The following is a 23,670-nucleotide window of genomic DNA, read 5'->3' on the forward strand; positions in this document are numbered from 1 at the left end:
CTTTTAACTTATTTAGTAATCACTGCTATTCAAAATTTCCTATAAGCTCAAGTTTTTCATTAATGTTGGTTTGGATATGTTAAAGTACAAATGGCTCTCTTTCATGGCATCTAACGATATTGATTCAGCATTATGTTTCAACTGGTAGTCACCTGCTTTATTTACTACTTAGTAGAATCAGCAATAAATTCCTAGTGATTTGTTTTTTGTCCACTAGACTTCGGGCTTCTGTCAAAGTAAAGAAAATGGGGTTTGCTGTTTGGATCAAGGAATCAATGGATTGCCAGAATTTGAGGAAGGAAGTAAGGTCAGTGAAATGTAAAGCTTTTATAAGGCTTTCTCAGGACATGAACAGGAGCCAACATACTCTTAGGAAGAACGAATGGCTACCCAAGCCTTGACTAATTTGAGGTATGTCAACATGTGCCCTCTCCCATTCTCACTCCATCTCTCTATAAAAAAAAAATTATATCGTAGCAACTTTGTCCTCATTCCAGATATTATTCCCCTTTAAATACTGTTATCTACAGGAGGGAAAACACATTGGTTCCTTAGTGTCTCTTAGCTTTTAAAAGCATTTTTTCAAGTTATTTTTCAAGGGCCAGAAGTAAAGTGGAGATGTCATGAAAATGAAAGAACAGGTAGAGCAAGTAGAGACAGGAGAGGTTCAGGGAGCCGTTCTTGTTCCAGCTGTGTCTGCTGCTGCTGTCTCCTCTTCTACTGTCCCCAGACTCCAAAGAGAAGGTACAGGGAGTTGAGGCCTCCAGAGGCCCATTGGCATCAGCACTGAGTTGCTGATGACGAGGTTTGCGTTAGAGCCCTTGGTTTGGAGCTCAGGGATTGTGGCTGGCCAGTGGACTTTTTTGTTGGTTTGCTGTATCTGACCATGTGTCTATATCTTTTGTCCTTATTCCACAAAGTATTTTTTTTTTTTTTTTTTTTTTTTTTTTTGAGACAGAGTCTTGCTCTGTCGCCCAGGCTGGAGTGCAGTGGCGCAATCTCGGCTCACTGCAAGCTCCGCCTCCCGGGTTCACGCCATTCTCCTGCCTCAGCCTCTCCGAGTAGCTGGGACTACAGGCGGCCGCCACCACGTCCGGCTAATTTTTTGTATTTTTAGTAGAGACGGGGTTTCACCATGGTCTCGATCTCCTGACCTCGTGATCCGCCCGCGTCGGCCTCCCAAAGTGCTGGGATTACAAGCGTGAGCCACCGCGCCCGGCCCCACAAAGGATTTTAAAGTTGCTCGATAACAGTAATTTCTGATACATTCTCTTTTTAAGACAAGTCCAAAACTCTTCGCAGAAGAGGAGTTTCTGCCATTGGATCCAACCCAGGAACTGATATTTCCTCCTGAGCTAATGGTGAGTAAAGCAATGTTGAGCTCATCCTAGAAGAATTCATGGTGAAATATCAGGAAGGGTATTTGTTTATGGGTTCTCTCAAAAGCTGACTGACAAATAGGTAAGGCCTCTCTGTCATCCTTATCTCAAGGTCTAAAGAGTATGGACTGCGGAAGAGGAGGAGGAATGGGGTGGGGTCACCATGGGGGACAGCTGAGTTGACTGTAAGAAGCAGCAGATAACATCTATAAAATCGTGAAATCACAGTATGTGTAGGTATAGATATGTTTCCTACTTTCACTTTTGCTGAAGTTTATTCCTCCATAGAATGATTTAACAAGATTCAGCATGTTACTATATTTGCTAACATTAAAATGATGTTCTTTGAGACAAGAGCACCAAAGGGAGACAGACCAAGCAGTTCCCAGGAGTAAAGAACCATCGTTACTTTTATTCTGAATTCTAATTCCTTGTAAAGCTCTACTTTTAGGTCACTTTGTACTTTATTTTTTAGAAGATATGTATTTTCTCCTTCTGTTTCTACAATGCTAATGATTGAGTGGAAACAGGTGGAGATGGCATCATTGGGTACCTTGAATCCCTATTGCTTTTTCAATAGATAATGGCTGAGAAACAGTCGCAAAGGACCAGGGTGTTTGGCAGTGAGAGAATGATGTGGTTTTCCCCTGTGACCCTGAAGGAACTGCTGGAATTTAAATTCAAGTATCCCCAGGCACCTGTTGTCATGGGAAACACCTCTGTGGGTATGTAGAACCCCAGGGATTTCTTACAGGGAAACTGAGGAAAAGGGCTTGGGATGGGGCCGGGGTGGGCTGGGGAAACTTCATATACATGTGTTCTCAGGAAAAGCAGTCTGAAATAGCATTTTCAATCATTTGAGCTAGACTTCCTGAGCATTGCTCAAGAGACTTTCCAACTATTATTACGTAGATTCCTCTTGCCTCTTATTGGAGGAGTGTCAAGAGTTGCACCGAAGGGGCTTGCTCCATAGCAAACCAGCAGCGGCAGCTCCAGTGACAGCTGTCCTGTCTTTCCATTTGGGGACTAATCTGGGCCTCAAATTTCAAATTGCTGTTTGTTTCCTCTCTCAGGGTGTCTCAATAGGTATAATATGTTTTACTTAAACAACCGCTACAGGGTCTTCCTGTTGCATCCAGTGTATGCTCATCTTGAGGAGCTTAAAGTCTTCCCAGAGAGAATTTTGAGTATGCCATATGGCCCAAGTTTCAAGGTTGACAATTCCAGAGTCTTCCAAGTTTGATGAGAATCTATCCAGCCATTCTCTCTGTATGTGATTTGGCAATAAACAGATGAATAGAAAGATACATAATTTTTAGATATTTAAAGATATTAGTTTAATAATAATTTCAAATTTAAAAGGCAGTTAGTTCCTTTATTCTAGTCTTACTGATTTTTTTTTTTTTGATTCTTTAGGGCCTGAAGTGAAATTTAAAGGCGTCTTTCACCCAGTTATAATTTCTCCTGATAGAATTGAAGAACTGAGTGTTGTAAACCATGCATATAATGGTGAGTTCTCAAGTCCCTGTTTTCTTAGTTAAGATGCATTAATCAATTTATTTACCTTGCCCAGCAGACAAGCAGAAAAAGAATGATTCCTAATTATAATACACACAGAGATTCTCTTCTTATAAGAATGATATATTTTTTGGCCACATAAATGTCTTCTTTTGAGGAGTGTCTGTTCATATCCTTTGCCCACTTTTTGATGGGGTTGTTTTTTCCTTGTAAATTTATTTAAGTTTCTTGCAGATTCTGGATATTAGACCTTTGTCAATGGGTAGATTGCAAAATTTTTCTCGCATTCTGTAGGTTGCCTGTTCACTCTGATGCTAGTTTCTTTTGCTATGCATAAACTCTTTAGTTTAATTAGATCCCATTTGTCAATTTTGGCTTTTGCTGCAATTGCTTTTAGTGTTTTAGTCATGAAGTCTTTGCCCATGCCTATGTCCTGAATGGTATTGCCTAGGTTTTCTTTTAGGGTATTTATGGTTTTGGGTTTTACATTTAAGTCTTTAATCCATCTTGAGTTAATTTTTGTAAAAGGTGTAAGGAAGGGGTCCAGTTTCAGTTTTCTGCATATGGCTAGCCAGTTTTCCCAGCACCATTTATTAAATAGGGAATTCTTTCCCCATTGCTTGTTTTTGTCAGGTTTGTCAAAGATCAGATGGTTGTGGATGTGTGGTTTTATTTCTAAGGTCTCTGTTCTGTTCCATTGGTCTATATATCTGTTTTGGTGCCAGTACCATGCTGTTTTGGTTACTGTAGTCTTGCAGTATAGTTTGATGTCAGATAGTGTGATGCCTCCAGCTTTGTTCTTTTTGCTTAGGATCGTCTTGGCTATACAGGCTTTTTTTGGTTCCATATGAAATTTAAAGTAGTTTTGTCTAATTCTGTGAAGAAAGTCAGTGGTAGCCTGATGGGGATAGCATTGAATCTGTAAATTACTTTGGGCAGTATGGCCATTTTCACAGTATTGATTCTTCCTATCCATGAGCATGGAATGTTTCTCCATTTGTTTGTGTCCTCTTTTATTTCCTTAAGCAGTAGTTGGCAGTTCTTCCTGAAGAGGTCCTTAACATCCCTTGTAAATTGTATTCCTAGGTATTTTCTTCTCTTTGTAGCAATTGTGAATGGGAGTTCATTCATGATTTGGCTCTCTGCTTGTCTATTGTTGGTGTATTAGAATGCTTGTGATTTTTGCACATTGATTTTGTATCCTGACACTGCTGAATTTGCATATCAGCTTAAGGAGTTTTTGGGCTGAGATGATGGGGTTTTCTAAATATACAATCATGTCATCTGCAAACAGAGGCAATTTGACTCCCTCTGTTCCTATTAGAATACCTTTATTTCTTTCTCTTGCCTGATTGCACTGGCCATAACTTCCAATACTACGTTGAATAGGAATGGTGAGAGAGGGCATGCTTATCTTGTGCCAGTTTTCAAAGGGAATCCTTCCAGCTTTTGCCCATTCAGTATGATATTGGCTATAGGTTTGTCACAAATAGCTCTTATTATTTTGAGATACGGTCCATCAATACCGAGTTTATTGAAAGTTTTTAACATGAGGAGATATTGAATTTTATCAAAGGCCTTTTCTGCATCTATTGAGATAATCATGTGGTTTTTGTCACTGGTTCTGTTTATGTGGGGGATTACATTTATCGATTTGCATATGTTGAACCAGCCTTGCATCCCTGGGATGAAACCAACTTGATCATGGTGGATAAGCTTTTTGATGTGCTGCTCATCATCACTGATCATTAGGGAAATGCAAATCAAAACCACACTGAGATACCATCTCATGCCAGTCAGAATGGTGATTATTAAAAAGTCAGGAAACAATAAATGCTGGCAAGGCTGTGGAGAAATAGTAATGCTTTTACAATGTTGGTAGGGTTGTAAATTAGTTCAACCATTGTGGAAGACAGTGTGGTGATTCTTCAGGGATCTAGAACCAGAAATACCATTTGACCCAGTAATCCCATTACTGAGTATATACCCAAAGGATTATAAATCATTCCACTATAAAGACACATGCACACTTATGTATATTGCAGCACTATTTACAATAGCAAAAACTTGGAACCAACCCAAATGCACATCAATGATAGACTGGATAAAGAAACTGTGGCAGATACACGCCATGGAATACTATGCAGCCATAAAAAAAATGAGATCATGTCCTTTGCAGGGACATGGATGAAGCTGGAAGCCATCATTCTCAGCAAACTAACACAGGAACAGAAAACCAAACACCACATGTTCTTACCCATAAGTGGGAGTTGAACAATAACACATGGACACAGGGACGGGAACAACACATACCAGGGCCTGTTGGCGGGTGGGGAGCAAGGGAAGGGAGAGCATTAGGACAAATACCTAATGCATGCAAGCTTTAAAACCTAGATGACAGGTTGATAGGTGCAGCAAACCACTATAGCACATGTATACCTATGTAACAAACCTGCACATTCTGCACATGTATCCCAGAACTTAAAGTAAAATAAAACAAAAAGAAAACGGGGACAGAAAGCATAAAAAAAAAAGAATGATAACATTCTGGAGGAAGGCTGAGGGAAGAATTCTCTAAAGTTAATCTAAATACTAATTGTCTGAATAGTTCAGTTTTTACTGAAGAACTTCTTCTGTCTGCAATATCAGAGAAATGTAACAACTATTCAATGAAGGATACAGTGCTAAGTGCTGGACAGAAGATAAAGGTGAATATAACACAGTCTTTGCTCTTTAAAACCACAGTAGCAAGTTTATGTATTAAACAACTTACAGACTGGTTTTTCTACTCCTGTAGAGGAAATTGATTTAATGGCAATGATAAGAAACAATAGAAATGTGGGTTTGGAGTACAGCCTCTGAAATCTAACTCTTGACAATGCCATATATTAGCTGTCAGATCTTAGGCAAGTTACTTAACTCTCAGCTTCTTCATCTGTGAAATGGGGCTATTAGTATCTCATAGGTATGTTCAGATTTAAGGAGATTATCTAAAGCATTCAACGTAATACTCGATAGAGTGAGTGTTCAAAGAATTCAGCCTTCATTACCTCCATCACCACCACTTACATCACTGCCACCGCCTGTACCATAACCCCCACCTTCATCACCGCCACCACACCACCCCATTACTGCTATCCCTACCACCATTGCCTCACCACCACCTTCATTACTACCATTACCTTCATCACCATCACCACCATCACTGCCCATCACCACCATCACCAATAAGCAGGGCGGCATGTATCCAGTATAAAGATTCTATGTCTGTAGCTTTGGTCTAATGTACATTTTCAGGTCAGCAGAGATCACACTGTGTTATTTACAAATGACTTCATTTCAGGACTCACCCTTGGTGCTGGTCTCAGCCTAGCCCAGGTGAAGGACATTTTGGCTGATGTAGTCCAGAAGCTTCCAGAAGAGAAGACACAGATGTACCGTGCTCTCCTGAAGCATTTGGGAACTCTGGCTGGGTCCCAGATCAGGAACATGGCTGTATGTATCTGATGACAGTAAACTCTGGTATGCATCCCTTGGGTGACTCTCCCTGATGAATCATGACATTTTCATTCTTTGGGAACAGACAAAAAAAATAGTTCTCCAAAGCCTTGCTTAATCCTTATTTTAGCACTTGCTTTTTTATGATTACATAACTGAAATGAAAATAACTCATTATTTTAAAAAGTCTTTAGGGGGACACATCATTAGCAGGCATCCAGATTCAGATCTGAATCCCATCCTGGCTGTGGGTAACTGTACCCTCAACTTGCTATCAAAAGGTAAGTGACAGCCCCTACTTGGAGATTATTAAGCTGTTTCTCTACCCCTTTTTCTCTCTGGGGAGGCAGGAAGTCCCGTCTTGAAAATGAATTTTCCCTATAATATCAATAAATTTCTCTGCTTTTCTGGATACCAGAAATTTTGTGAGTCTTGTCTTAATAGCACAGGCTTTCTTCCCCTGTGTCTTTCTGTTTTTTTTTTTTTTTTTCTCATACTGGTCACCCTACACTGGACATGTTTGTGTTGGTTAATGTCCGGATGTGATCTGATTATTGCTGGGAACTACATGCTATTGAGAACTATTGGGTCCCTTTGTTGAAGACATTCTCCAGGTGGTACAGGAGTGTTGTGGCACCCATGTCGTGCTTTGAGCTCATACTTAATTTATCATTGTTGGAAACATACAGGTCTTTTTCAGGTGAAAAATGATTGGGCCTCGTTCTGTATTTATTTGCTTGATTTTTGTTATTAAAACTGAGTCTGTAACATCTAATTTATTGCTTCTTCCAACTTGCTTGAAAATTATTAGGAAGTTCTAATTGGTCCTCTGTAAATTTGTGGGTTTTTTTTTCGTTAAAAAATATGGACTCATTTTCTATTGTCTGCATTGTTAAATGCTTACTCTTCATATCATTTAAACCACAAAACTATCTTTTTTTTTTTTTTTTTGAAATGGAGTCTTGCTCTGTCACCCAGTCTGGAGTGCAGTGGCACGATCTCAGCTCACTGCAACCTCCACCTCCTGGGTTCAAGCGATTCTCCTGCCTCAGCCTTCTGAGTAGCTGGGACTACAGGCACATGCCACCATGCCCAGCTAATTTTTGTATTTTTAATAGAGATGTGGTTTCACTATGTTGGCCAGGCTGGTCTCGAACTCCTGACCTCGAGTGATCCACCCGCCTCTGCCTCCCAAAGTGTTGGGATTACAGGCATGAGCCACAGTGCTTGATCACAAAACTATCTTAAAGAGGAAGATTTGCATTCAGGGTTTTCAATTTGAGTAACATCCCCTTAAAAGTTATACTATGAGAAACAGGTTTTGTGATGTGAATATAGACATCAAAAGCTTCTTAGCTTTCATTATTTTGTTATAGTTTTAAACTGTTCCTCTTCCTTATATAATGATTAAAGAACTAAAATCCTTCAGGTGCTGGAATAAGATATAAAAAAGTAAGATAACACCTCACTAGTATACAAATTTATTAAAGATAATTTCTCATTCGTGACTGTATCTAGTGGGGTTCCTGGTTATAAACAATAAATATTTGTTGGCTGACTTGATCAGAATATCAAAAGAGATATTAATATTTGCTCCCTACTTGTAAAACTTTAAGTGAATTGTGTTGTCAGGAAGAGGACTGCTAAGGTTCTATTCTACCTGAAACTCGGGGCTACTCAGTGAGATCTTTTCATCTATTTTTTAAATTTATTTTTTATTTTTAAAAAAATTTTTTAGATGGAGTGTCACTTTGTCATCCAGGCTGGAGTGCAGTGGCATGATCTCAGCTCACTGCAACCTCTCCCTCCTGGGTTCAAGTGATTTTCCTGCCTCAGCTTCCTGAGTAGCTGGGACTACAGGTGTGCACAACCACGCCCAGCTAATTTTTTTTGTATTTTTAGCAAAGAAGGGGTTTCACCATGTTGGCCAGGCTGGTCTCAAACTCCTGACCTCAAATGATCCACCTGCCTTGGCCTCCCAAAACGCTAGGATTACAGGTGTCAACCACCACACCCGGTCAACGTTTTTATCGATGAGAAAGCAAGGAAAACAAAAAGAGATGGGGCCTAGACTGGAAGAAACATTGCAAGATGCATTATAGGGTAAAAGATTTGGTAAGCATAGGAAGAGCACCTGTTTCCCTGAACAACCAGTTTCCTCAGGTATTTGGTGGAATTACTTCCCAAGTTTTGGAAGTTTATTTAATAGACCAAACAGATTCCAGGGAAAGTGTCATTTCTTTCCACAGAAGGAAAACGACAGATTCCTTTAAACGAGCAGTTCCTCAGCAAGTGCCCTAATGCAGATCTTAAGCCTCAAGAAATCTTGGTCTCAGTGAACATCCCCTACTCAAGGAAGGTGAGAACATCCCACTGTCAATTTCCCAATTCCACCTGTGATGCTATGGCTTGTTTATTCCAGCATATGGTGGAATAAGAAAGAGGGTTAAGTGTTTATGGGGAAGATAAAGGCTCAACTTCAGGAAGTGGTATGAGGTCATTATTTTAAGACTTGTGAATAGTTGCCTTTTCCTTGTATTACGCATGCCCCATCATTCCTCGAATTAGGAGATTTTTTTTTTTTTTTTTGAGATCGGGTCTCGCTCTTTTGCCCACACTGGAGTGCAGTGGCGTGATCTTGGCTCACTGCAACCTCTGCCTCCCAGGTTCAAGCGATCCTCCTGCCTCAGCCTCCCGAGTAGCTGGGATTACAGGTGCGCACCACCATTCCCAGCTAATTTTTGTATTTTTAGTGGAGATGGGCTTTGCCAAGTTGGCCAAGCTGGTCTGAAACTCCTGACCTCGGGTGATTCACCCGCCTTGGCCTCCCAAAGTGCTGGGATTGCAGGTGTGAGCCACCACTCCCGGCCTTATCTCTGCCATTCTCGCTCTTTCTCCCCCTACCTCAAGCTCTAAAGTAACTTTCTAACAGGTTTTTGTCCCATAAGCCTTTCTCCCTAAATATGACATGAAGAGTATGCCTTTACCTATATCTTGGGTTTTGAAAAAAGCCTAAAAATACATTTGCAATAGAACTTAGTGGAAAAAACATGAGGCTTTGCATGAGATAGAGTCAGGTTTGAATCCTGGTTTCAAGGCCTGAACTAATTACTGAATCCTTCCGCACCTTGGATTCCTCATCTGTAAAATGGGAATAATCAAGCCTGCCTCAGGGGATGTATTAGTTTGCTAGGGCTACCATAACAAAGAACCACACACTGGGTGGCCTCAACAACAGAGACTGATTTTTTGGAGATGCTGGGGGCTACATATCTGATATCAATGTGATACTCAACATACACATACTGTCCAGCACGTAGGTGATGCTCAACACACACACACTACCTGGTGCATAGGTGACACTCAACACACACAGACTGCCTGGTGCATAGGTGACGCTCAGCACACACAGACTGCCCAGTGCATAGGTGATGCTCAGTGTTTCTACATGTGCCATTTAACTGTTTCTTTCAGTGGGAATTTGTGTCAGCCTTCCGACAAGCCCAACGACAGGAGAATGCACTAGCAATAGTCAATTCAGGAATGAGAGTCTTTTTTGGAGAAGGGGATGGCATTATTAGAGAGTTATGCATCTCATATGGAGGCGTTGGTTCAACCGCCATCTGTGCCAAGAATTCCTGCCAGGAACTCATTGGAAGGTAAGGCATTAGAGGTAAGGGCTCCTCTAATACTTGGAGTCTAAGGACAAGTATTAAAGGAGCCCTTTTTGTGGTGAGATGTGATTACAAGGAGAAAAGTGTTCCATACCTTTCTATTTAATGGCTGGGAATTCCAATAAGATTTTGTTATTATTTCCATATGTCTTGATGTTAGTGAATTCTGAAGTGGGAATTATACACTCTGTGTGCGTGCGTGTGTGTGTGTGTGTGTGTGTGTGTGTGAGAGAGAGAGAGAGAGACAGACAGACAGAGAAGCCCTCCCCCAGCAGTGCAAATTTGTATTATTTATTTTGGGAGAATAATTTGCCATGAAGAAAAACCAAATATGTGAGTTTTTTCTATAATAAATTGTTAAAGGCATTTGCTTACCTGACTTCCTATATCTAAAGATGATACTAATAGCTAATATTTCTTGAGCATTACTTGGTATGAGCTGCCACAACAAAGCATAGTGATTAAAAGCATAAGCTTTAACACTTGAGAAAGCCAGACTGGCCAAAAATCTCAGTTTACCCTCCTCCATGGTCTCAGTCAGCTTACTTAATTATATTGGTACTTTGGTTCCCTATCTGTCAAAGATGGGTGATCATACCTACCTCACAGGGCAGTTGACAGGATTAAATGAGTGAATACATATAAGGTGCTAAAAGCAGATCTTGGCATGCAATAAATGTCCTAGTGGTATGAGGGTCAGTTACTCCTGGAGTATGGATTTTATATGAGTTGTCATCTATTTCTCTAGATCATTCTGTGAGTTGGGTTCTACTAATATTCCCCTTTTACAGGTGAGGACATGGCGGGACCCAGGCTAGCCACCTTGAGAGTGGTGGGCCAGTTTGAACTCGGGCTGCCTGATCCAGAGCTTGTACTCTTATTTCCTGTATTAAACCATGGCTATTTGTCTTACCCATTAGATGAAGATATGGGGTAATAAACCCTGTCAGGCTAGGAGTCTTCTCTTTGGACTTTCCAGGCGCTGGAACGAAGAGATGCTGGATACAGCCTGCAGGCTTGTTCTGGATGAAGTCTCCCTTTTGGGCTCGGCGCCAGGTGGGAAGGTGGAGTTCAAGAGGACTCTCATCATCAGCTTCCTCTTCAAGTTCTACCTGGAAGTGTCACAGATTTTGAAAAAGATGGTAAACAACTGGTTACACGTTAACTTCCCCAGTACAGGGAGCTATGATGACACCCAAAGTAGAGGCAATGACTCCCTACCAAATAGCTGTAGAATAAAAAAGACAATCCACATTAGAAACACATGCACTTGCTGAGCATCCCTCAGCCTGTCTGTGGGTGGGTATGAGTTTAGGGAAGAATTGCAAGTAGAGCCAAGAGTTGAGCAAGCTTGTATTTAACACCACTCAATTATTTTGTTTCTGACTGGTAGTTTTTCCAGATCATGTTCAGAAAACTTGCTAATGATTTGAGTATGTTTTCCCTCTGTAGGGCATTTCTTCCTCCTGAGATATTACCTTCACGTTGAGGTTGACTTCATGTGTTTGGTGTTCTTTTCCAGATTCAGCTTCATTTCCCTAGCCCGTAAGGTGGCCATGATGGCAGCCACTGCACAAGATGATTGTGAAATGCGTCATTGTAGGAAAAGAGCTTCATATGAAGCTTCATAGGAAATTTGTAGTAGTAGTCATAATAATAGTATTATCCTCCTGCTTCAGAGGAAATTCGTAGTAGTAGTCATAATAATAGTAGTGACAATCCATGCATTCTTTTGCCTGGTCTCTCTTAGGGCAAACAATTAAAGCTACAAGATTGTTGGCTGGGGAGGACACAACTAAAAAAAATTCTCTGAATAAATCCATTAGACCCAAAGGAGACTTGAGCCTCATTGGCCTCACAAACCCCATGTTATAACCAGCTGACCAAAATAGACTAGAAGCCAAGCACAGTCTTCCTGTGGTATAGAAGTTAGTATGGTCACTTTAAATAGGAGACACAAAGTCCTCTCTTATCCTTGCTTTTGAGAGTATCTTCTCAGTGTAGGTGAGAGCAACTAGGAACCAGAAGGATAGTATCACATTTTTAAGAATGAAAGCTTGAAATCATAGATAAGTGACATATTGTCACCAGGTAACCAATTATAGACTCTTCCAATTAGTAGCAAACTAATATAATTTCTGGGTGACTCAAGTGATATAATTTAAAACTTTTGCCCTGTAGTCTTATACTTCTCCTCTCTTTAAAAATAATAGCTTTTGTTGGTTTTATTTTTTTTGAGACAGGGTCTCACTCTGTCACCCACGCTGGAATACAGTGGTGTGATCTCATAGCTCAGTGCAGCCTCAACTTCCTGGACTCAAGCAATCCTTCCACCTCAGCCTCCCAAATAGCTGAGACCATAGGCATGCACCACCATGTCCAGCTAATTTCTTTATTTTTTTGTAGAGACAGCATCTTACCGTGTTGCTCAAGCTGGTCTTGAACTCCTGGACTCAAGCAATCCTCCTGCCTTGGCCTCCCAAAATGCTGGAATTACAAGCATGAGCCATGGCACCTAGCTGGTTTTATTTTCTATCAAAATTATGTAAATTAGAAAAAATAACCCCCAGGTGTATTGTTGAAAGCCTTTCCCCCCGTTCGGCTCTAGGCTGTGCAATGTTCACAGTCTTGTGTAAAGAACCGAATGACTCACTTCCCTCAGTCTTGAGGAATGTTCTTGCTGGGAACCCAGAACCCTTCCCGCTGTGGGGCAGCGGCAAGGATGCAACCTGTGTCCCCCTTTCTACGCAGCTGGCGGGCAACATGGAACACCTTTATGCTTATTTGCAATGGTGAACTTTGACTCTGATGTTTTCCTGGCTTAAGTATTTTCTTCCTTTCCATTTTATTTACTTAGCTTCTATCTTCTTGTTGGATCCATTTGTAAGTCCTCATATCATTTAGGAGAGTATATGAGAGAATTATAAGAAACATAGAGCTGGTGGAAGCCAGTTACCTACCGTATTCATCTGGCTATTCATAATATGAGGAAGTACGTATGCACCTTCCAGAGTATATGTCTTTGAGTCAGGGAGCTGCTTGTATTTCTGGGGTTCTGAATAGGGCGAGTGCCTAATACATGTGAGACTTCAGAGTAGAGATGCTTGCTAAGACTCATGCTAGCCTCCCTTCCAAAATCATTCTGGCGCATTCAAACCATTTAAAATATCTGCAATGGTTCTATTTTTCAGGACCCAGTTCACTATCCTAGCCTTGCAGACAAGTATGAAAGTGCTTTAGAAGATCTTCATTCCAAACATCACTGCAGTACATTAAAGTATCAGGTGAGTAGTATTTTTGTTTTTAAAAATTCACAGTCTGGGTATAGTGCTTTGACCTGGACATTCTCACTGTCTCTCCGTGAAACTCAAGCTCTGTAAGTCCAAGTTCCACTTCTGGTAAACTCACAACCTCCTTTAGGGGTAATTAAAATTCCAAAATCAATGAAGAATTTTGATTAAAGACAAATCTAGCAGTGGTAATAGTAAAGAAGGATGTTGATTTGGGTCTTAAAGGTCACGTGCTTAGCACTGTGGCCTTGTACCACAGACACGCATGAGCTGGCCACCTTGTCACGTGTTTTCTGCCCTGGGCACTGCAGGCATCAGAGTCCAATAAAGCCACGCTCTGAGGCAGGGCCATGGGCTGCTTTGCTTTCATTTTCAGAGGAAAACACACAGCCCCTGGAGGTTGATGAAAATTCAATAATGCTTTTAAAAAGAACTGCTGATTTGTTTAGCTTGAATGTTAAGATATTTTACTCCCTCAGTCCCTATTCGCCTAGTGATTTTTCTGAGTTACATTTTAGAGTTGAATCAAACGTAAGTACTAAGAGCTTTTCGTAATCTCTCCTAATGAAGGCCGACTATTAGAAAACAGGATTCCTAACTCTCAAATGGAATTTTCTGCCACATCATAAAAATATTGCCTGAAGTCACCCTGTTGGTGAAGTGGATACAATTTGGTGTGTTTTCCCTTGAAATTATTATCAGGAAACTTGACCTTGAGAGTTTTAATAAGTCAAGAACATGAAAAGGCTTTTTAAAGCATTTGTTCACTGAATCTCTTGTTGGATTTAGTTGTAAAAGCTTATAGTATGTCATAATGAACATTGATGTTGGTGTGTATTCCTTGAGGTTTTAGGTTCAATATGTTTAAAAATTAAAATGCACCAAACTCCATTGAAAATGATCATTTTGAAAGTTAAAAACAGCGGCCATCTCCCCGGTGTTCTTTTCAAATATGATAGTTGAACCCTTTGGCTTATAAATACCCTAATATTTCTTAGACAATGGAATAAACTTCAGAAAGAAACAACAACAAATTAATGGATATTGAAATCATCCAAAGAAAAAGGAAAATCTTCACATAGTGCATGATCTTGAATGAGAGTTTATCATTGATTGCAAAACAAAGTTTTAGATGCATTGTGTCTGCCATATAGATGAGTTTTGTTTTTGTTTTGCCCGTGGTTTTTCACACACACATACAAACATCCGCATTGCTAGAGCAATGTCAGCACTCACAAAGAGCATTTTTCCCCTAAATCAGTTCATTTGCTTTGAAAGCATTTTGACACAGCTTCAAAAGATCACCAGTTTGAGGAGACAACATTCTTCCTTCCGTAGTATCTTACTAAGCGGAAGCAGGTAATTGAAGACAGCATCTTTCACCAGTAGATTCATCACAAAAAAAAAAAAAGTATGATATCTTTGACTGTAGGACAAAGACATTTTTTGGAATTTTTCCTCAGTTTTTTGGCAGGCCTCACACAACATGGTTTCAAAAGACTTTTTTTCAATGTGGTGAAGTGTTTTGTTGGTTACAGTGAAATGTGTTCTGTCAGTTAACTCCCAGACCCATTACGATACCTATGAATGTCTTTCCTTAATGTCTGAGCTTATGAATTACCTGGAATTTTGCTTCTCAGGATGAAAAATCTTAGGGTTTTAAAAAGAAGATGTGGGTGATTTTTTTTCACTCAAATGTGGTTCAGGTTGAGAGCCCAAGCAGCATCACAGCTCAGCACTTTGGGGGATATTTTGCAGAGGAAGTCAATTCCTACCATCTGCAACATATGAAAAACCAACCTGGTAGAACCTCATTGTTGGTTTTTCCTTTTGATCACTATCTCAGCTCCTCGAAGCAGAGGGGGAAGAGGAGAACTGAGGGGAGTCCTTTGCCATGAGGACAGGGCAGTGTGAGCTACCTCAATAGAGCTGGAGTGTTGGGACTGCCTCCAATCTGTGCTCATGCCTGAACCCCAATAAGTAAACTTTTCTCTAGTCCCCTACATTTGTGGCCTAATATCTACCTTTATTTAATGGAGCCCTGGGCCAAGGTCTAAATTATTTTTCTCGATAATCTCCTGCTTTCTAGCTTATAAAGTCAGCATGACTCAACAATAACCAAAAATGAAAAAACAAAAACTTAGTCAATACTCCGTTTTTTGTGCACTGTATTATAGTAACTACAAAATTGAAGTTTACATTTAAGTAAAAGAAATATGAAATTAGAACAATAAATGCTTATCAACCGTGTTTATTTTGCAGCAAAACAATAAATTTTATATAAAATAGGAATAAGTGCATCCTACACACGTCTTATACCAAGTTAATTGTAGAAATTACACTACTTTCTGTGCACAGTTGTCAGCCACAATTTGGTTGACATTTAACTTCTTGTCATTTATATTATGAAAGCAATATGGTTTTTTTCTTTTCAATCAATGTTGAACATGTTCTGAAATAACACATGCCACTCTGCCATTCTCTCCTGATATTCCAGCCCTGCCACCTGCCTGGAGAATCTCTGATCTCTATCTCCAGCCGGAGGTTTTTTGTTTTTTTTTGAGGCCCTTAAGTAGTTGGGTAGTGAGTGGGGAGCACTCTACTCGAGTTTCTGGAGCAGCAGAGGGCACTGGAGAACTGTACATTTCACAGCTGTCTTAAGTAAAGCTCTCATTATAACCAGAGGTCTCCTCCATTTGTGGGATTAGATGAATTAAATCCAAATGTTCAGAAACGAAAGCAAAACATCTACATGAAAAGGAAATGTGTTAATCAAGGGGATCCAGACAGCTTCTCTTCAGTTGGTCCATAGAGCAAGAGCCTTGGAGAACTTTCACTGGACCAGGGCGGAGTTTGAAACAGGAAACCCTGCAGTGAAGAGTGAAATGAAATACCATTTTAGATGGATTCAAGTGTCTAACTTATTGTTCATATGTGCTGAATAGGCTTTCTCAAACTGCACATTCTGGTAATCAAATACAAAAGAATTTAGCTTTTCTCCCCGCTCTGATGCCTTAAAGGACACTATGTTGGAAATAGGCCTGTTTCTTCTTTTTTCTCCCAGTAAAGATTTTTAACCAGTATGTGTTGGCGACTTGTTCTCTCTTCCCTCCTGCCATATGATGTGTAGCCTGGCATTGTAAGTCTCATCTCAAAGGAAGATCCAGGGCTCAGGGTGATCCTGTGAACTGCAGGATGGGAAGGGGAGGAGTCCATAGCTTTTCTCTGACCTCAACCTTGCCAACATGACTGCATGCCCCTCACCCCCAAATCTTCCAAAGAAAGCCTCAGGGAGTCTGGCCTCAGTCCCAGTACCGAGTGCAGTGTTGACACAGTGAATTACAGATGGGGGTACCCGCCAGGGCTTAGCAGGCCACTCCTCAGCCACAACCTTCACCCTGGCCTTATGTCTGTCTCTTCACTCGCTCTCCTTTCTTCATACCTTTAATTCTTTTCACAATACACACCCAACTGGGAAAGCCATAAATTCCCATATTTGAAACACCAGGGCAGACATTGTGCTGATTAATGTCTGCTTTGGTTAATGAAACACATTTAAGGTATTTACAGAGCCACCGGCAAGACATTCTGCTCCATGGGGCTCTAAGAAAGAGCAACATTAGTGGATCATTACTCCAATTGCAGGTCCCTTTGGCTTCATTCTCTATCAGGATTGTCTAAGTTAAGAGTTTTGCCAATTATTTCTTATATTTCCTCACTCAAAATAGAAAAAAAGAAAGCTATTCTGGTTGAAGTAATACCCTCAGTATTTTCTACAAACATAGTCACGATATCATCATACTCTTCTGTAAAATATTATATGTGTCATGCTTATATAGAAACAGTAAAGTCATTTTGATAATAAAATTTAAAGAGATACATAAGCATTAGCAAGAGGACATAATTTTGTATTAAGAGAAAGATTTAAATTTGTTTACTTAAACAAATGGAATTTCCATTTGAGATGTTTGGGGTCCACATTCAAAAAAAGTGAAAAATAAGAACAACATCATGGATTGACATACCAGTTGGCTTATTGAATTACTGTAGTAGGTTTATTGTCTTGGTGTTATTAATAGTGACTTTTTTTTTTCTGATGGAGTCTCGCTCTGTCTCCCAGGCCAGGGTGCAGTGCTGTGATCTTGGCTCACTGCAACCTCCGCCTCCCAGGTTCCAGCGATTCTGTAGCCTCAGCCTCCCGAGTAGCTGGGATTACAGGCATGCAACACCGTACCTGGCTATTTTTGTTTGTTTGTTTGTTTGTTTGTTTGTTTGTTTTTTTAGTAGAGACGGGGCTTTACCATGTTGGCCAGGCTGGTCTTGAACTCCTGACCTCAAGTGATCTGCCCACCTTAGCCTCCCAAAGTGCTGGGATTATAGGCATGAGCCACTGTGCCCAGCCCAATAGTGCTTTTTCATATGCAAAAGGATTCTGGTTTGAGTCTAAATTATATAGCTACCTTCTTATGGGAAATGTGCATAATAATAATTCCTACTTTCTCTACAGAAATGTAAAAGTATATTTTGGTTATTTATTAAACAGAATATAGGCCCAAAGCAGCATCCTCAAGACCCAATTGGCCACCCTATCATGCATCTGTCTGGTGTGAAACATGCCACTGGGGAGGCCATCTACTGTGATGACATGCCTCCGGTGGACCAGGAACTTTTCTTGACTTTTGTGACTAGTTCAAGAGCTCATGCTAAGATTGTGTAAGTGATAAAATTCTTACTCAATGGGCATAAATGATTGTCTTTTCATCTAAGTCACATTAGTAAAAAGTAATGGTGTGAAGAAATAGGCTATTTGTTGGTGATATGCAATGCAGACCAGAGGTGAAATGGGATCGAAATGTAGGATTTACTACAATTTCATTGTCCCAAGAATTTTTTCCCAATTGTCTGGCAGAGACTGTTGGACAGTTCTTACCTCTCTCATATCTTATTCTCCAATTAACCATGTTCTCAGCTTCTATGGCCGCTCTCAGGAGCTCTGCTGTGTATATCACCTAGGTCTATTGATCTGTCAGAAGCTCTCAGCATGCCCGGTGTGGTGGACATCATGACAGCAGAACATCTTAGTGACGTCAACTCCTTCTGCTTTTTTACCGAAGCTGAGAAATTTCTGGCGACAGATAAGGTACTGCATTTTTGCTTTCTATTTGAAAAATAACTTTCTCAGTTAATGGTGCTTCATATTTTCTTAAAGATACCATCTAATTTGGCACACCATGAAAGACTCCAGTATTCTTAGAATGCTTATTATAAAAGTATATTCTAATATTAAATGAATTCAAATATATTCACTTTCTGTATAAGTAAAGACATTAACTAGTTATATAAAAGATTATTTGGTGTTTTACATTTTCTAACAATGAGATGGCATGCTGCTAATGGTATAAATGGACAAATGAAGATGGATTAATGATAACTTTTATATGGAAATCCCTTCCCTGAGAAGCCCTTATTATTGTCCCAGTCTCAGTGTGGTCAAAGCTCAACTACAAGTTCAAGTGGTGTCTACACCATGAAAGCTTTTTTCTCATTCTTCAATCCAGAAGTACTGTTTGTTGTCTCTCTCTCTCTCTCAATTTATTCTGACTCATTGATATTTCCATGTGTTAAATGGGCTTTTTATTTTTTATTTTATTATTATTTTTTGAAATGGAGTTTCTCTTTGTCACCCAGGCTGGAGTGCAGTGGCATGATCTTGGCTCACTGCAACATCCACCTCCCAGGTTCAAGCGATTCTCCTGCCTCAGCTTCCTGAGTAGCTGGGCTTACAGGCACAAACCACCATGCCTAATTTTTGTGTTTTTAGTAGAGAGTGTTTTTGCCATGTTGGCCAGGCTGGTCTCGAACTCCTTACCTCAGGTGATCTGCCCGCCTCGGCCTCCCAAAGTGCTGGGATTACAGGCATGAGCCACCACGCCTGGCCTAAATTGGCATTTTAAAAGTGAGCATCTATGATGTCTGGTCACCATAGCTGAACAAGATATGTATGATCTCTACTGTCATGGAGCTTAAAGTCTAGAGGAGAAAATGAAGTGACCTTTAATGCACTTTCTACCTTGTGTTAAGCTTGTTTATTTTGATGTCTTATATATTTCCTCCACCTAGCATAAATTCCTTGAGTGAGGACCCATGTCTGATTCATCTGTGTATTCCACACACTGCTTCACACACTGCAGGGTCAATGAGTAGAGGTATAGTGATAACATTGTTGCCTTGTGAAAATTACAAATGATTAAAACTTTGGCTACAGCAAGAATAGCAGTCAGCAGGTTTTCTGTATAATTCAGACTGCTCAGTTTAGTGTTTACCCAAAAGGGCTTCATAATTTGAAACAGTCCCTTCCTCTGGCTCTTCCTGGAAGATACTCCCTTGAAGATATTGTCCGTAGAAATAAAAGCTTGATGACTGAGTTTGAACTCAAGGTTGAAACTACCCCGGAGCAGGGCTGTGTAGCACTGGCAGAGACGGTGAGAATTTAAGCTCTTTGCATAAATGTTTACTAAACAAGTGAAACTGATCTTGGCTGCGTGATAGTACCTGCTCTTTGAGGTATGCTTATGAAGATCATAAGCATCTCAGGGGCCACATCTATGTGCCAGGTCACAGGAGCAAAATCAGGAGTCTTCGGAGTGCCATTGTGAATGATTGCCTTTGTTGGTTTAATGCTTTTTAAAACATTCATTTATGGCACTTAATGGCTTTTAAAAATCTTTTCATTGTAGAAATTGTAAGCATATACAAAAATGGGAAAGTATTATACAATGAACCCCATAGATCCATCATCCAGCTTCAACAGTTATCAACATGTTACCATTCTTGTTTCATTTTTCTCTCCTTCACTGCCCCCCTCCAACGAACAAACTTTTTTTGTGTTCATGCTAGATTTTATGTTTTTAATGCCTTTTTTGTCTGATGATAAAACTACTTTATGTTCATTGTGGAAAAGACATAATAGTTCAAAGTCGATTTTTAAAATGAGTGATTACATTGAAATTGTGAATCACAGCATAAGGTAGGAGAGCGAACTCAGCAATCATGGTGACTTCTTACAGTCCAGACTGTTTTTACCTTTCTCAAGTCTTAAGGTTTCTTTTCCCCATCTAAATTTCTGCTCTGGTCCGTGTGTGAACTCCTGAGTCCAGCTACCCCACCTGCAGGTGAATAATCCTAGCTGCCAGCCCCCCCAGGAAGGGGATGCTGTCTGCTTGGTCACGTCTTGGCTAGGACATCTTTTCATGAAAAGACAGTTTGTGAGGAGAGATGTGCTCACCATCAGGGTTTTGTTATCACAGGGGACTCCCCTTCCCAGGTCACCCCCTTTTTCTCTCCGGTTGAGATGAGCTGTGACTTCCTGGTCCTCCCTGTCCATGAAGGCAGAGGCTGCCTCTCTCAGAACAGCTCTGATTGTCGTGTGACAGCCACATGTCAAGCCATGGGACAGGCTGGCCCTCACACAGCCTCATAGGCTTGGCCTGGAGCCGAGCCTGCTGTCCTCAAGACAGCATCACTTCTGCTCCTTTGATACAGCACAAGGATCTAAACTTCCCCCAGCGCCTAGGGTCAGGAGGCCAGCTGTGGTTATGCTCATGGACAGATGTGGAGGGGTCACATCTGTGTGTATCTAGCCCTAGCCCTACTGTAATCTAGTATTAGGAGGGAGGAAGAAAATGAATAAAAGAGAGGACCTGATGCCTGCCCTCCTTGACAACAAGGGTCTTTCTGTGTCGTAGGTGTTCTGTGTGGGTCAGCTTGTCTGTGCCGTGCTTGCCGATTCTGAGGTTCAGGCAAAGCGAGCTGCTAAGCGAGTGAAGATTGTCTATCAAGACTTGGAGCCGCTGATACTAACAATCAAGGTAATGAATTCCGTGGTGGTGCCAGTTGGGAACCAGAACAAATATCGGTTAAAATGCTTTTGGCTACTGTAACAGGAAAATGTGGCTCAAAGTGGCCTCCAAAACACAGGGACTTTATTAACCTCTAACCAGTCTCAGTATTAACAATTTCCCCAAGGACACGGCTTCTTTCTGCCGCTCTTCTCTGCTGCCCACGATACAGGCTCGATTCCTGTGGTCACACAGATGGCCGCCAGGACAACCTGGACTTCCTTGTTCATGTTCAAGGAGTAAGAGGAACCCTATTGCCCAGCATTCTAAGCACAAATCCTGGGATCCAGCCTAATTAAGCCACTTAGGTCACATATCCATCTCCAAATTAATGACTCGCAGAGGAATGGAGGAGCTGTTGGTTACTTCTAGGGGTAGGAGTTGGGGTCAGATTTCTCTGAAGTAAGTGGGCTATGTAGTGGAGTGTAGGAAACTGAAACAAATCTGAGCCCTGTTTGGAAAGGGGAAGGGGAGGGGATGTTGGATGGGAACCAGTGATGTCCAGGAAAGTGGATCCGCTCTATGACTTTTTACCCACCTTCACCCAGGCACATGGTGAGGACCAACAGGATGTTCCATGCAGTGAGTGTCAGAGACACGATTTTTAGATTTTTCAAGAGATAAGTCGTATGATGCCTACAGGTATTTTGGCAACTTAAACTGGAGAATTGCATTTTCTATCCTGATTTTTAGAAAGAAGCTGAAATTTTATAAAGGCTATAAGACTCGTCTGCATGAAATGATAGGGTGTTCTCCTGTGTGCATTCCGTTGGTTCTTATAATTTCCTGAATGATGAAAGAATGAACACTGGGGAGGCAGTGTAAATAGATAAGACTCAGTCCATACAGGCTGCATGTGCTCTGGGACACAATATTAGCTTCACAGCATAATGAACACATTGTTCTCTGGGTGACCAGCATGGCCTGAGGCAGAATTGAGGAAACAACCTGGGCACGATCAGTGTCTCCAGGAGAACTGGGTGTTGGGGGTGCTTCCTGCCATGCTGCTTGATGCTTACGAACATAGAGTTTGTCTCTGGGAATTTTTCTTACATTTTAAGATAAAAATAAAATAATGTCAAAAAGACAAAAATGTAGAAGTCTAATTGGAGTTGAAGTGTGATTAGGCCTCCCAAATTTTCCTGGCCAGTTTCAAATTCAAACACTCTGTTCCTTTCTCAGGCCCTTTTCATTTAATGTTGCATGCTCCTCTTGCTTCATATATTCTGTCCCCTGAAGTTTTGCTGGAGAGTTAGAATTACTTATTAGAAATTATTTACATAATACTTCATCAATATTTTGTTTATAAATCTTTGCCCAATATCAGGGGCTAAATATCTACTCTCCGCTCCCCCTACCTTCCAGCCAAATAAAAGCCCCAATAAGCAAATATAATAGATGCCACTCCCCCCACCCTCACCACTTCAACCAGACTTGTGATTGTCTGCCAGAAAACCCCAGCATCAGATACAAGCTCTGGCTTTGTGGAAAGAGTTGCCTCACATTGTGTTCAGAGATTAAGCTCTCAAAGTCTAAAGATCATCAACTGGATCAGAGCGAATTTAATCAAAATTTAGAGCAGGGAAATATGCCCCTCTCCCTATACATTACAGTTCTTTTATCACTTTCCTGACTAAGAAAAATTTGGAAAATTGGCTCAAAGTTACTCAAAGAGCAAGCAGCCAGTGAAGTTGAAAAAGATTAAACTTTTAAAAATAGGATTTATAAAATCTAGCTTTTTTTTTCAACCTGGAATCTCTTTAATCTTAGATTAATAAGAAAAGCACATGAACGGATTCCAATAGGAAGTGTGTTATCAATCAAAATAGAACAAAAACAAATATATCTCTGTCACTATCACAAAGGTTTAATCTGGCACATGCTTTTTGAGTTTTTAGTAGACTGAATGGGGAAACAATCAAAACTCTGGAATCAAGGGGTACGGCTGATGACCATAATGGAAAAATAATGTGTTCCCTACCGGAATCTGTGCTGAATAATCATCATCAACAACAACATGAGCATAGCTAGGACCTATACAGAGCTCACTATGTGGTTGACATGGTTCTAGGTCAGTTTCACACATTAACTTACTAAATGCTCACAACAATCCTATGAGGTAAAAACTATTTTCATCCCCATTCTGATGGGGAAACTAAAAGACAGGGTTACCCAAGGTTACATAGCTAGTCAGTAACAAAAACAATCAACAAACACTCTGTCAAAGAACCTGGGCCCCACCGGTGCTGTAAACAAACCAACCCAATTTTTGAATGGGGGAAATGGCAGAATCAAAATAGCACATCCCTCTAAGGGGTGTTGTCTAGACACCTACTGGTGGCCAGAAGGAAACAGGTAAGAGAATCCCCATCTACCAACAGAATGGAATTTCATGGATGGACAATATAACCCA

General features: G+C 40.6%; 1 protein-coding gene across 1 annotated transcript in view; it reads left to right on the forward strand.

The window, feature by feature from the left end:
• Positions 1-23,670, forward strand: part of AOX1 (aldehyde oxidase 1) — an 84,681-nt gene that overhangs the window by 16,951 nt on the left and 44,060 nt on the right. The window contains 13 exon segments of the mRNA NM_001280098.1: positions 218-307; positions 1,281-1,361; positions 1,960-2,104; positions 2,796-2,888; positions 6,241-6,392; positions 6,583-6,676; positions 8,645-8,754; positions 9,870-10,054; positions 11,049-11,211; positions 13,261-13,353; positions 17,903-18,072; positions 18,373-18,499; positions 21,105-21,227. Of these exon segments, the coding sequence (NP_001267027.1) occupies positions 218-307; positions 1,281-1,361; positions 1,960-2,104; positions 2,796-2,888; positions 6,241-6,392; positions 6,583-6,676; positions 8,645-8,754; positions 9,870-10,054; positions 11,049-11,211; positions 13,261-13,353; positions 17,903-18,072; positions 18,373-18,499; positions 21,105-21,227 (1,626 nt within the window).

Source organism: Nomascus leucogenys, chromosome 22a (genome assembly GCF_006542625.1).
Source record: "Nomascus leucogenys isolate Asia chromosome 22a, Asia_NLE_v1, whole genome shotgun sequence".
Taxonomy (NCBI): domain Eukaryota; kingdom Metazoa; phylum Chordata; class Mammalia; order Primates; family Hylobatidae; genus Nomascus; species Nomascus leucogenys.